The sequence below is a fragment of the Protopterus annectens genome, chromosome 12.part0 (assembly GCF_019279795.1).
Source record: "Protopterus annectens isolate FY-2018-M chromosome 12.part0, PAN1.0, whole genome shotgun sequence".
NCBI lineage: Eukaryota > Metazoa > Chordata > Ceratodontiformes > Protopteridae > Protopterus > Protopterus annectens.
In genome coordinates this window covers 608,023,098-608,038,001 of record NC_056746.1, presented here as the reverse complement: position 1 = coordinate 608,038,001, position 14,904 = coordinate 608,023,098, and the positions used below count along the sequence as shown (strand labels likewise).

At 39.0% G+C, this 14,904-nt stretch overlaps 1 protein-coding gene across 2 annotated transcripts in view; it reads left to right on the top strand.

Moving 5' to 3' along the window:
- Nucleotides 1-14,904, top strand: part of TMC7 (transmembrane channel like 7) — a 689,334-nt gene that overhangs the window by 454,002 nt on the left and 220,428 nt on the right. For both annotated transcript variants that reach the window (XM_044089735.1, XM_044089734.1), the window contains exon 12: nucleotides 11,186-11,369. In XM_044089735.1, the coding sequence (XP_043945670.1) occupies nucleotides 11,186-11,369 (184 nt within the window). The remainder of the gene's footprint in view (nucleotides 1-11,185; nucleotides 11,370-14,904) is intronic.

Here is a 14,904-nt window from a genome sequence, read left to right as displayed (position 1 = left end):
ACATCTACAAGCTCAATTCCTGCCAGGAAAGCAAAATATTCTGGCAGACAAACCTAGCAGAAATCTTATGGACCCACACAAATGGAAACTGGATCCGCAAATCTTCAGCATGTTGACACGCAAATGGGGGAGCCCAGACATAGATCTTTTTGCCTCATCCCAAAACTATCAGTTGGACAAATTCTGCACAAGAATCCATCACAAAAAAAGCTTGGAAAGTGGATGCTCTATCCTTCAGCTGGAAAAACCTATCAGTCTATGCATTTCCCCCTCTGCCTTTGCTCTCCAAGGTATTACTAGGAAAAAAACAAAAATGATTCTGATTGCTCCAGACTGGCTTCACGAACACTGGCACCCGCTCCTACGCAATATGTCACCCCTTCATCCATGGTACCTGCCTCAGACACCTTATCTATTGTCTCAGCAGAACTTTCAAATCCTGCACACACAGCTCCAAACTCTGAATCTTGCAGCATTGCTACTCAACTAATTTCACCAGTTACATCTCTCAGCAAACCTGTGATGGATGTCATTTTGGAGGCTAGAAGGCCTTGTACTAAAAAATGTTATGCTGACAAATGGAAAATATTCTGTGCCTGGAATCAAGCACAAGAAATAAGCACAGCAATGCCACATATTCCTCAGATTCTGCAATATTTAACTGAGATGCTTCACAAGGGACTATCCTTCTCTTCCATAAAAATCCATGCCTCTGCCATTTCAGCTCATTACAACACAGAGCCTCCCCTCTTTTCTCATCCCCTCCCCTCTTTTCTAATCCCCTGCTAAAGCAGTATCTCAGAGGGGCCAAAAATTTAAGACCTTCCAGGAGAGCACCAACTCCTGCATGGGACCTCAATTTTGTGTTGGAAAAGATCACCCTACCTCCTTTTGAGCCAGCTGCTACTAAGGATATAAAATTTGTCTCTTGGAAGACAGCTTTTCTTTTAGCAGTCACTTCAGCTAGAAGGATTTCAGAACTACAGGCTCTCATGGCAGTGGAACCTTTTATAATTTTCTACCCATATAGGGTAGCGCTCAGGACCAATCCATCCTTTATGCATAAAGTGGTATCTGCTGTGGCTCTCAGACCATTCATCTGCCAACTTTTTTCCCAAATCCACAGAACAAGGGGGAGCGGATTCTGCATTCATTGGATGTACACAGACAACTAAGATTCTACTTGAACAGGACAAAATCTCTAAGAAAATCTGAGCAACTACTGGTGGCATTTGCTGCAGGGGCAGAGGGAAAGGCTATTTCAAAGCAGACTATTTCAAAATGGATAAGCCATTGTATTCATTTCTGCTACATGCATCATGGTAAACCTGTCCCCAAGGGGATCAGATCCCATTCTACCAGGGCTGCATCTACTTCTGCTGCCTTTCTCAGAGGGATTCCTACCAGAGACATTCTCTAGAAGCTGCTACCTGGAGCTCCATACGTTCACAAAGCATTACCATTTACCTCTCTTCTCTAAATCCAGAGCAGGCTTTGCCACTGCTGTCCTGCAGGGCCGTATAGCTGCTCCTAATGCTGTATAATTCCATCCTCCCAACCATACCTTTGGGATTCTACCCAAATGTAATGACTGCAAAAGTGAAACACGAAGAACATAGTACAGTTGTGTACACTTACCATAAATGTAGATGTTCGAGTGTATTCACTGTTGCAGTCCTGGTTACCCACCTGCCAGCCCCCTACTTTCCTCTTTTTATACCTCTTCTTTCTTTTACTATGCTCAAAAGCCTTTTTGTTATATTTGCTTTTATTTGGAGGTATATGTTTTGTGTTCTAAATTACATGCACATATATATATATATATATATATATATATATATATATATTTTGCTCCCCATTTGAGGGGCACCTGACATCTGGGGCAAGAAAAACTGAGGAAAATGGCATCGGCAGCATGTTTTTATACCCCTGACGACCTGACTTCATGGAAGAAGGGACAGCAACCAACGCAGGACTCAAGACTTTGTTAATCAGGCCAACTGAGGGCCAGCAGATTACCCAAATGTAATGACTGCAACAGTGAATACACTCTAACATCTACATTTATGGTAAGTGTACACAACTGTACTATCTTTGCTTCCGATCCAGTTGTACCTTAGTGTACATGTAATGTAGACACTGTGCATTTCTCACTTTAAACAGAAGTCATAGACCCACTCCTAATAAAAACTGAGATGCATAGCAGACATTTGCTTCACATAAGTGTGACAGCCATTAAGTGAACAGAAAGGAGTGGCTGCACAACCTGGCCAAATGTCAGAGCACTGTGTACTTAGTCATCACAACTGGGCCATAAAATCCTGCTCGACTCATGGCAGTATATGAGCAAGAAGCTACCAGAGGAGCACTCTACAGCAGATAGGTTATACTTTTTTTTGCCAGAGCATGGTCCCACACCAGCCTTCCTTAATCAGCCTCTTTTTTCAGCATACACGTCCATAACATGCACAGGGTAGCACTCATTTAAGTGATGGTCAGCACTATAACTGTCAATCTTTTTTGGGGCAGTATTACTGTAACAGGTAATAGTGTTTCTTACACTCACCATATCCTGGTCAGAAGCTGCATTAGCAGTTCCTTTTCCCCCTCTGTGTTACCTGTTTGGGTCTTGTACTAGAATGCTGTGTTGTAAGTGTGTACATTGCTCTCTTTAAAACCTCACTGATGTACATTCTTTTCAGTTCCTTTTCACATATGGGGTATTGCTCATCTCACAACTCACCATTAGGAAATTGTACTGTATAATTCAGTATTTACTAGTGCCCCCCCCCCCCCTTTACACATACTCACATATCTTTGCCAATGACATTATCACTAACATTATTACTAAATAATTTGGCTTCATTTTTGACAGAGGAAGGTTTGAAATCTAAGAATTATTTAATTGAATTGGGATAAAACGGACAGAAAAAAGTGAAAAGAAGCTAATTTAGAAGAGTGATAAATCCATTAGAAAGACCACATTTCCTCCCTAGTATTCTGTGGGTTTTCCACTCAAAATCCACGAAAATAGGTAGAGGGAAGCAAGGCAGCAAACACCAACAGATGAAAGTTAATCTTCTTTAATACAGATAAAATGTGAAGCGCTTTTCTTTTTATATGCCTTTAAATGCTTTATTACCTTGGTGCAGTTTTTAATTGCTTAATTGATGTAGTGCTTGTGTGAGCAGCTCACCTAATTGGTATATATACTTGTGATTTGTGTAATCAGTTTGTCTGAAGAAGTTTGAGCACAGTCTCAAACGAAAAGCGCTTCACATTTATCTGTATTAAAGAAGATTAACTTTCATCTGTTGGTGTTTGCTGCCTTGCTTCCCTCTACCTGTTTTCGTGGATTTTTAGTTTGTTTTTGCTTGTGCTATACCAGTTTGTTTATGGCGTCAGGTTAGAGGCAACTATTGGCGGCAACTCTTTGGATAACACACCAGAAATTCTTCATAATGAAGTGAATTCACCTAACCTTCCAGCTCTACCGGATTCTGGCTCTTCGAACAATGGTTTACTCACTTCCCTAACTATGAAATTGGAATTACTTCTTGAAAGAATGGACAGATTAGAGCGTCAGCATCGCTCTTAAAATACTTTATCACCACCTTCGCTAGTTCAGCAAGCGAAACCAGTTTGTACTCTTGTCGGGTCTGCAGCCAGTAGGGCAACGCAATCTTTACGTAGTTCAGCGACCTTGGAATGTGGGCAGAGGAGTATTCCGGCCAATTCTGGTGTCTGTAATGGAGCAGCACTGGTCTATCCTGAATGAACACATCAACAAGGTAATTCTAGCCATCAAACTACTTTTGCTAATATATTATCACAGGGTTCAGTCTCTGTGTCGCTACCGGTAGCTGTTTCATAGTCGCAGTCTATTGTGCCCGCAGTTGTACTATCAGCGTGTCCACAGACTCAACCTGCGGTGCTTGTAGCACCGAAAGACTTCTCTAATTCACCATGCATTTTGAACTGGGTGACGGACAATTTTTCTTTTACTCCGCATGTTGGTCCAACAGTTCAGGTTACACCTGAAATTGAGAGTTCTGACATTTCTATGATCTTAAATCACTTGACAATCATTTAGTCAAATTGAAGAAGATACAGCTGGAAATTTCTTATTTCCAGGAATGTCTCGCCTGTAAAATAATACCGAAAGGTTTGAGGCATTATCAGTACCCTACTGGACTGGTGGCTAACTCTAGTTTCCACAAAGAATTGATAGAGTTATTTGACCGACAGGGTTTTGAACTGTTGGGTGTTACGATTAAACATTATTCCCTGTCGGTCGATACACTGAGCAAGCAAGTTGTTGATATTGATGAACAGATCAGGCAAGACAAGGAGTTCTTCCGTTATAAATATGACTGTAACAAGAGTTTTTTCCAGTCTGGATCAATATTTAGTCAAACTTAAAAATAATAAGAATAAAAAATTGGACAGGGACACTAAAGTTTATAATGGTGGGGTAGCATATCCCGCACCACCAGCAGCACAAGTTTGGCATGGCTTTAAGTCAACGAATCCACCTACAGTTAACAGTTCTCCAGAGTTGGACCCGAATGTTACCCACTCGGACTCTCAACCATTACAGAACACACTTGCTTCTAACAGTGGCTCGGCTTCTGGTTCGGTCACTCAACCTGAATTGAGACGAAGTGAGAGACTACAAAATAACTATAAGTTGGGACAGTTTAAGGATAATGCATATAACCCTATTTTTTTAGGGGCAAGACCAAAACAAACATCCTTTCAACAGAAGTCAAAGCAGAAATCAAGGTTTCACAGGACATGAGTTTTGATTCTTCTAGTTCTGTATCAGGGCAGGATTTTCATGCCACGGACTTTTTAAATAGTACTGTTGATGTTTCTGCTTTCCGTGACAGTTCCCATTTTTTGACAGCCTTGCCAGCTCCTTTTGTTGATGGTTTTCAAGTATGTCATGACACACCAGTCCAGTTTTTTAACCTGATTGCTGATAACCATGTGAATGATGATCAGTCTACTGTTTATAACAGTTCAGGTCCTGAGATTCTTCTTAATGAGGATAGTGATTTTAAGGTTTATAATTATTCTCTTGTAAACATCATAAGTGATATAGTCGAGCTTTTTTCTGAGGGTTACACCTATGTTCCACCACAGAGATTGGATGTTGTAAGGTCTATTATCGACCTCAAATTGTTTACCAGGAAACTTAATTTCAATCTTATGATGGGTTGGAATAGTTTGGGCACTAGTGACACATTTAGAATATCTAGTGTTTTTAATCCCCCCCCTCCATCCTACCCTTCAGATGTTTGAACTTTTATGTGAGCTGGATATTCGTCATATATTCCAGTCTGAACATTATTATAAGTATGGTTGTGCAGATTCAATAAATGAGAAGGATTGTATTGATTTTATTAAGGTACATGACCTTTGAGTTTGTAAACCGGATAAAGGTGGGGGTATGGTTGTATTTGATAGGGGTGATTACACTAACAGAATGTTAAAACTTTTGAATAGCCCTTCATATTTAGTTAGTTCATGCTCTGAAGTGAATACAGCATATTTGCATATAAAGAATATGTTGGAAGAAATGTTTATTGACGGGAGAATTGACCAGAAAATGTTTAACTACATGCTGACCACTTATCCTAGATTTCCAAGTCTTTTTGGTATTCCTAAAATCCATAAAGACGTTTTGGACCCTCCCATGCGTCCTTTAGTTGACAGCAGAGGTTCACCTACGTATGAATGTGCTAAAGTTATAGATGTAATCTTGCAAAAAGTTTTAGTTAATGATGTACAAATTTGTAAAGACTCATGGTCTTTTTTAGAGAGAATCAATGAGTTACCTTTTGACATCCAACATAATTTTTTAACTGTAGATGTCAAAGATTTGTACACTTGTATCCCACATGAAATAGTTAATGACTGGATCAGGCTGGATTTAAGAGTAAAAGGGTGTACCAGAATAGAACTCGACCTTTTGGATATTGTTCCTAACAATAACTTTTTCATGTTTAATAATGAATTTTATCTGCAAAAGGTTGGGGTAGCAATGGGCTCCCCCTGTGGTGCTAGTATAGCCAATCTGGTAATGGCTCATTGGGAACACTCTTTTGTTTTATCTAATTCCGATTACAAAGATGTGTTCATTTTCTATACATGTTACCTTGATGACATTTTTATTTTACTTAAAGGTGACAGAGCCATTAGTGACATGGTAGTCAACTATTTCAACAGCACCACAGACTTCCTAAAGTTTACATCTTCTTTTAGTATGGATTCTATAGCGTACCTTGACATTTTATTAACTAAAAATTCTTCACTTCAGAGGTATACAGCTAAGATACATAGAAAAAGCACATATTCTAATGCGTTTTTGCATTATTCTAGCTGTCATCTTCCAAACCAGAAGCGAGCTGTAGTTAAGGGCCAGTTAGTCAGGGCAGCCTGCATGTCAACTCTTGATGCCGACTTCATTGAAGAATGTTGTTTATTAAAAAATATGTTCATCCACTGAGGCTATCCTGAGAATCTGATTAATGAACTTATAGAAGAAGTGGGGTCCAAACGGAATAGGCAGTTATTTAAACCTTTATTAAATATTAATTCTACGAACGTAGAAGTGGTAGAGCATAGTAGTGCAGTTAATGTTTCAATAAATGACATTAATATACCATGTGAACCTACGGGTCATGTTCCATCATTTATCACTACTTTCAGTATTAATAGTAAGTCTTGTTATGAAATTTTATGTAAAAATTGGGCTATCTTTAAGAGTGATTTCAGTATTTTCAGTAAAGTTGGCGACAGACCAGTGGTCATGCATAGAAGGGCAAAAAATTTAAAGTCCCTTCTCGAGCAACGCCAACGCACATACCCAAAAACACCGGGTATGTTCAAGTGTCAGTCTTGTAACTACTGCCAATATGTTAGTGAATCTAATAGATTCATTATTCACAACCATCAATACTTTTTGAAATGTCGAGTGAATTGCAATTCTAAAATGATAGTTTATCTAGCACAATGCCAGAATTGTTTATCGTTCTACATAGGGAAAACGGAGAGACATCTCCGTGGCCATTTGTATGAACATATTTATGCAATTCGGAAGAATAAACTCGACAATGCTCTGGCTAAGCATGTCAGTCTCAACCCGGACCACAAATTTAAATTTATGATAATAGATCAGATTCACGAAGATCCTAGGGGAGGCCCTACTCCATTAAAACTGGAAGAATTAGAACTTATGTGGCAAGTTAGATTAAATGCGTATAATACCCCTGGACTTAATGAATGCTGTTCTATTGTCAGTGTTTTAAAACTTAAAAGTTTATCAAGATAAGATGCATATATATACATATATACTTTTCACATTTTTTATATTTTTTATATTATATATTTTTTTATTTTTTTGTAGTATACATTAGTTGATATATATATCTATCCTCAGGTTATTTAATCAACATGTTGGACGGTTATATTTTTATTTTTATTTTATTTTGCAACAGTTGAAGGTGGTTTTAAGTACAAACATGTATTAAGAGCATTTAGGCAGTTTTGTTTTATATGCCTTTAAATGCTTTATTACCTTGGTGCAGTTTTTAATTGCTTAATTGATGTAGTGCTTGTGTGAGCAGCTCACCTAATTGGTATATATACTTGTGATTTGTGTAATCAGTTTGTCTGAAGAAGTTTGAGCACAGTCTCAAATGAAAAGTGCTTCACATTTTATCTGTATTAAAGAAGATTAACTTTCATCTGTTGGTGTTTGCTGCCTTGCTTCCCTCTACCTGTTTTCGTGGATTTTTAGTAGGTTTTCCACTCAGGACGACTGAAGGATCTTTCTTCTCTCCAGTTGCAGGTTGCATTTGATGTGATTGCTAAGCTGGTTGTTTATGTGCCTGGAATATCTTTACTGACAGAGGTGCCTTCATCAGTACTAACATCAGAAAAGGTGCCAGCATTTCCTGTGATAGTTCCAGAATCTGAGCCACAGGCTTGCATTGTGGAAGACACTGAAATTCCTCCATTAACTAAGGGTGCATCTTCCATCTCTATCCTGTCTGCAGTCAGCTACAAAACACAGGCCGAGAAACCTGTCTTAGCTTCATCTAAAAAGGCTTTAGGACTGATGTTAGTCTCCTTTAAGTGGCGAATGTAGGCCCGAATTCAGAATCCAACAACTTATATCTCATCAGTACTTCCTGTTTCTTCAGTAGATAAGTACTCACTCTTTTTAATGATAATTTTCCCCTCAGTCTGTTCTTGAAAATTAAGGCTGTTCTTCCTAGTCTGCTGGATCCTTCTTAAGTTTATTTCTTAAATTTTCTACTCATACTGTGTTCTTCTTTCTGGTATCTCTGTACCACCGAGCTATGCCTGAAGTAAGTCCTCTGAGATCAGTGCCCTATCCTAATGAGCAAACATACATAAGTACATAAATAAGACACTAATAAAACCATAAACATCAAGGGAGAAAAATGTAATTGGCCACTTTGAGATACTCTTCCCAAAAAAGACATACAAAATAGTAGAATTCATAGATTCTACTGTGTAGATTCCTCCTTTCTACAAACAACTCCATCACTTTAGATGTTTTACTACAAAAAGTAATAGTTATGCTGCTGGAATCAGCAATGTAAGTTTAATGTGACAGAAAGGTGGAAAAATTCCAGACATTGTTTAGTGAGAAGCTGTAACGCATTTCTTTTTGAAAGGTTAGCCTAGGGAAAGAAAAATTGGGGGTCAAACACAGTTTCAGTTTTTAATTTTTTTTATAATATTTCCTCTTCAGTGGATCTGTTAACTGTTTTATGTTTCAGAAGAAATATTTATTTTGTAATCTTTATCTTTCACTGTGAAATGATGTGAGAAGGAAGACAAAAATCAGTAACTATGAAGCTTAATTTACTACCTGTAAAGTAAATCTGTGCAGCAGCTTCAGTAGTAGTGTGCATCTCTCACCATGCCGTTCCTAGTGACACTGACTGCATAAAAGAACAGAGATATGTTTGTGATGCACCTTTGGTAGAGATGTAATGGGATGGTAGATGGCAAGGGTGCACATTTAGGTAAAAGAAGCCTTTACACTTCTCAGATCTGACTCTGAACTTCAATAGGTTTAATTTTATAGTAATACTGAATTCTTAAGCTTTAAGATAACCAATGATTGCCAGACTTTGAATGAAAAATGCCTTTTCAAAAGTTTGTCACTGTCTTACTTTTCTGTATTCTGTTCTGAGCTTTAAGTTCAGAAAGTCTGCAAGTACACAGCAACCCAACACAGGAAGCTTAATCAGCTCACACAGTTGTTGTTGTCTTTCGGCTAGCTCACACAGTACACTGTCCTTAATTGAATCAAATATACATTTAATTGCTGAATGTTCCAACTTGATTTGCAGCTCAGTACTCTTATTTCTGCCTGCTGTCATCTTAAAGAACATTGCAAAAACTGCTGTTGGCACATGAATATAGATCCATTAGCACCATCAGAAGACTGGTTAAATGTCTGCTGAACATATTCCTTAATCTGTTATTTGTATATTGAAAGGTGCATCATTAGGAAGGATTCTGTCTTGTAGGTTGCATGACATTTTCCTTCAGGGATATATGATTGGTGACACACTGCTAATTTGCATTTCCACTGCAGACACGTAGGTAAGTACCAGGCTAGCTGCCCTTGTGGGCTATTTTAAGTATAACCAATTTTCCTTTCAAAGGTGAGCATCAAATTCCCTGAAACTTGTGTCTTTAGTTAAACATCTTAACCATTATGCAATCCCTCCACTCTGACTGTTGCAAATACACAGTGCTTACAAGTGCAATAACAGAGTTCATTATGTGTATGGGGGGGGGGGTTGTCCTTGACATCCTACTCCCCCCCCAAACCATATAGACAGCAATCAGTAGGGTGGGCACCTGCGCAGGACATCCAGTGACCATGTCAGTGGCAGAGAAAATAGTGTTCAGTGGGCAATGTATTTATTAATCTGGCTGGTGTACAGTACATGCTTATATAACTACAGCTTGTAGAAGTGTACAGCAGCATGGAGGAAATCCTGTATATTTCTGTAGTCACACTTCTGCCCCACTTTGTGTTTTAGGTGATTCTTCCTAGGCAGAGTGACTCTCCTGTGAGGAGTATGAGACATTCCCCTGAGCAGAAATTCTGTGTGAGTGTCCATCAGTTTTTGTTCTTGCTGGATCATGATATGAAAGCCAGGGAGATGTACAGTAGGCCATCACCTTAGGTCGCCAGTTGCATACTGCATTTACTGTACCACTGTCATGCCCACTAAGCATTCTGATACGTCTGCTTGCCATACTGCCTGTTATGCGTAAGGACCTGGGACTGCGGTGGTGGTGCTGCGCTAGCTTTGTCGCATCACAGTAAGACGTTGTCCTGTTCGATTCTCAGCTAGAGCGTCTTCTGTGTGGAGACATGCATGGATGGGTGTACCTTCGTTGAAGGTTGTGCGTCAGGGCCGGCAACTTGGCACGTAAAAATCTACTGCCAATCATTAGCGGACCGGAGTTCCGCTGTGGCGATCCCTAACCGGGAAAAGCCGAAAGACACAACAACATGCGTAAGGACCTGGGGGGGGGGTCATTAATGTTTTTTTTTTTTCTCTGTGCACTTATTAATCCAGGGGTGGGCATAATGTTGCATGCTTCTCATGCCTGCAGTGGATTTGTTACAGTCGTGTGTCTCTGCAGCTAAATTTCAATTCAGGTTTGTGTCCCAACCAAATGTCATACAACCTACAAGCCCAATTTCCATTAGCAAGGAGCTGTACTAGAAAAGCAACAAACACTTAATGCTTAGTATCCAGATATTGTGCAGTCTGTGATAAACCATGAACTTTACTTGAAAAATAGTAAGCAAACGTTCCCTGTTAAATACAGTTGTATGAGCCTTGTTATTTACAAACATAGAAGCAGTAAATCAAAGTTTTAGCTGACTGTTCTAGTTCCATTCCATTCTTCATTGCACATGATGAGTCACATTACCTAAATGTGTTATTTGTTCCTAGAAGTTTTGTTGTCCTTGCTTGTGTTCCATGAATGTTGATAATTTCTTAAACATCTTCCTGAGCTCTTTCTGGCAGTATTCTTCAGGCTCCTTGTACAAAGTTGTTTGTCTGCCTGACTGTCACAGTATCAAAAGTGTATTTATTTATTTTATTAGACTAATTGTCACGTACTGCTCTTGGAAGCTTTTTCGCTGGTGGGGAGTACAAGAGTTTGCCATCCCTCAAAATGTCCTGGAAATTGTTTATGGTCAGACTATCTGCTGGATAGGAACTTTTTATTCACCTCTTCTGCCTGCAATTGCAACTGTTAAGTACTTCATCGTATTTTACATTAAAAAGGTAAGTAGTCATTCTATATCAACGTTTTAGTGCTGTTCCTCAGGTTGTTATAAGACATAAACAGTACTGCAAAAGTAGATGTACTTGTGCAAGCTTGTTTTTTGTGTTGCTTAAGTGTGCTGGTTTAGTTTATATAATTAAAGGAAATGTTGCTGTTGTGCTACTCTTGTTTGGACAGATTAGTGATGAACTGGGTTATAAAATATTGTTTTGGCATACAGATTTTAAGTGTTACAGGTACACTTACTGTCTGTCCTCATAGTTGTTAAATTATTTGAGATTATATGTGTTAAAACTTGTCTTCATTAGTGTAAAACTTTGTTCTCAGGCTTAATGCTTTTGCACTAAGCAATACTTTCCATCTTGCTGTAGATATGAATGAATTGTACAGTAACTGTTTTAGGAAAGAAATCTACAGTGATCTGTAACAAACAGCAGGTTATTTCTATGCTGAATTTTTGTTTGAAGTTTAGAACTGCCCAGTGGAATCAGATATGCTGATATCTTTAGTGTCCTACTAACAGGTCTGTTTTCAGACTCTTTTTACCACTTAGCTCTTACTACTGGATTATGTAACAGATGTCTTAGGACCCAACAGGAGTTATACATTTTAGACGACCATCCTTGATTTAGTCACCATGGATTATGGGGCTCTGATATTACAGCTTTTTCTGTTTTAGAGACACCACAATTTTTTGTATTTTTCCACAGCAAAACTGCAGTGGAAGTTTAACATCTTATTAAACATGATGACATTATTTTATCCACCTCTAAATATATATATTTTTTTCATTTCTTGATAAAAATGTATGTAATTTATCCTGCTGTTTCTTTGGTGGTAGACTTTTCTCAGTCGTCTGTATCAGATTTACATTGAGCAGGATGACATTGAAGAATAGTGAATGTTGAACACAAGTCTGAGGTTGCTCTTTGTGTTTTCTGCATGTAGTGTATCAGATTTTGTCTTTTGAAGAGGTCACTTCCAGCTCTTCAGTAGTGGGCTTTAAACTTCTGCATTGGTTCCTAATCCCAAAGTAGCTTTGTGCTTTGGAAGTTGCATTTTAATCAGTTCGGCTACCACCAGTAGGTGAAAGGATTGTTTCATCAAAACTGTCTCAAATGTGTGTGTTTAAAATATTTTTGTCTTGGAAATGGTTATTTTAAGTAAGAATCATTTCTGAGGTATAGCTCCTGCCCTTCAAACCTTGCACACACATACACATACAAATACAATTCAAGATTTTCTATCTAGTGATGTCAAAAGAAACACTGTTGGTGTGGATTTGGTCTTGATGGATCAAAGCTGGCTTCAAAAGAATAGGTTCATAGGTAAGAAGTAAGCAATTAGTTGGCAGCCCATTACAAGACTAGCCAAAACCCCTAGGCAGTATTTCCCCCCAGCCTGAATGAGGTCAAAACAAGACAGAGCAGAGGAGAATTTGAGGCTGAATATCCAGTTATCTAGGTTTACCTTGATATGTTTAGAATCGATGTTTTCAGTTTGGTGTTTCTATTAAATCATCCTTTCTTGCAGATTAGAACATGGTCAGTGTATTCCCTCTTCATTCTAGACAGCCATTGCTCCATCATCGTTAACAGTAAGGCAGACCCCCTCCATTTTTTGCAGCTGCAGTGTTTTTTTTTTTTCATAGTTCCATCTCTGCCCCCTTCTTTCTGGAAAGCAAAGGTCTTACACCAGAAGATTCCAGAAGCAGACCCTCTCCAGTGGGCTTACTTCCTCTACATGCTGTATATACCCATCTAAGTTTCATAGTATCCATGTTCAGGGGAATCATATATCGACTAACTCATACCAGTTTCTACTGCATGTCAGTCCAAGGACACATTTGGTGCTACAGTCCAGATGTACTACTTACAGTCATTGTAAGTAAATGCCTGCATTTCATGCCAGTAAAAAAGACAAGTCATGTACTTCTCTGGCCTGTGAGTCATGTACTTCTCTGGCCTGTGATGTGCATGAGTGATGTACCAGACTGACTGGCAGCTATAGTGCATCTCATGCCTTATTCCTTTGCATGACATCCCCAACTGTTTTTGCTGGCAGCAGTTCAGTATGGCTTACCACTGCTATCATCTGAAACTTTGAAACATTCCTTTCCCCTTGCCGAGTTAAAGATGTAACTGAGAGAAGGGCATAGAAAAGAAACCCTTATGAAGGAGTATAGTGTCACCAGCTGAAAGGAAAAAAAGACCAGAAGTCCACTGCAGATGCATTTAGGACCTAAATGAGATAGACCTGTAAGAAGAGAGAAATATCTATACAACTGTATTTTCATACCAATCTTTATAAAGGCATCATGGTAGAGATACAGCTTTCCGGGGGGGGGGGTATCTTTTAGTAAACTGGCTCTTGAATGCACATCGACACACAGGTCCACACTTGCACATTCAAGAGCTAGTGTGCTAAAAGTGTTTGCATATTAATTATAATGCCGTGAAGGTTTGCAAATATCTTTTTAGAGATAAATAACCGATATTGAGGTAAAGCCCAGTGTGGGTCAACAAGTCCTATTTCTGGACTGTTTTCTGACACCAGTGGTTTGGCAACCCATGCCATCTTACTGCTCATGTCCTATTCTAGCATGAGTTTAGTATCAAGGACGGTGTCCTTCCAGCTACATGACCCAAATGAGACTTACTGAAAAGATTATTTTCTAACTTTTGCAACCACACTCCACCCCCGGATGGCCACCAGTAGTAATGCAAAGCTGACTTGACCGTTGACTTTCCTGAAGTAAATGTGACAGCTTACTTTGGTACCCAGTATTTTTCTCTTGAAGTCCCCTACTAAAGTGACTGTTTCGTACTTTCCAGCTGGAGTAGAGTACCCCTTCTCCTGCATGAAATTACTTGATAGGTTTCTAACTGTCTGTTGTCAGTCTCCTATAGTAGATTTCGAGAACTTTTTAAGTTGAAAAGATGACCCAGTGCATTTTTTAAGAATGTCTGATAAATACTTAAGGATATCTAGGGCCAGTGCTAGACAGACCTCCACTGCCTCGTTCGGTATCTCGGGTTTAGACTTCCCAACCAGTGTACATTGTTATCTATTCTTCTTTGCTCCATCATGTCATCCCCTCCATTGCTCCTAGCTGGTGAAGATGATTAGTAGACCCCTAATCAGTACTCAAGGAAGAGAATATTTGTGGTCAGTGATGCCAACGATATTAATAAACATAAAGTCAACAGGGGTGGTGAATTCCTTGTTTACTTATTTCCTTCCCAAGGACAAGCCTTCCTGATGATGGTGTACTTTGATGGTCACCCTTGCCATTCTCTGGACCAAGAAAGTGTAGCTTGGGTCATTTCTCTGTTGGAATCAGTGCAGTAAGGATGCATTTTATGTGGCTTAGAAACATCTGCCTGCATTTCGTTGATACTAGAAAGAGTGGCTGAGTTATCCATGGTCGCCTTTGAGTTTCATATTGTCATGTAGGAAGACATATATGCAGAGTTTGCTTTCCTATCTGCTCCATAGCATAAATCCAAAAAAACACTGGATCTTGTGGAGCTT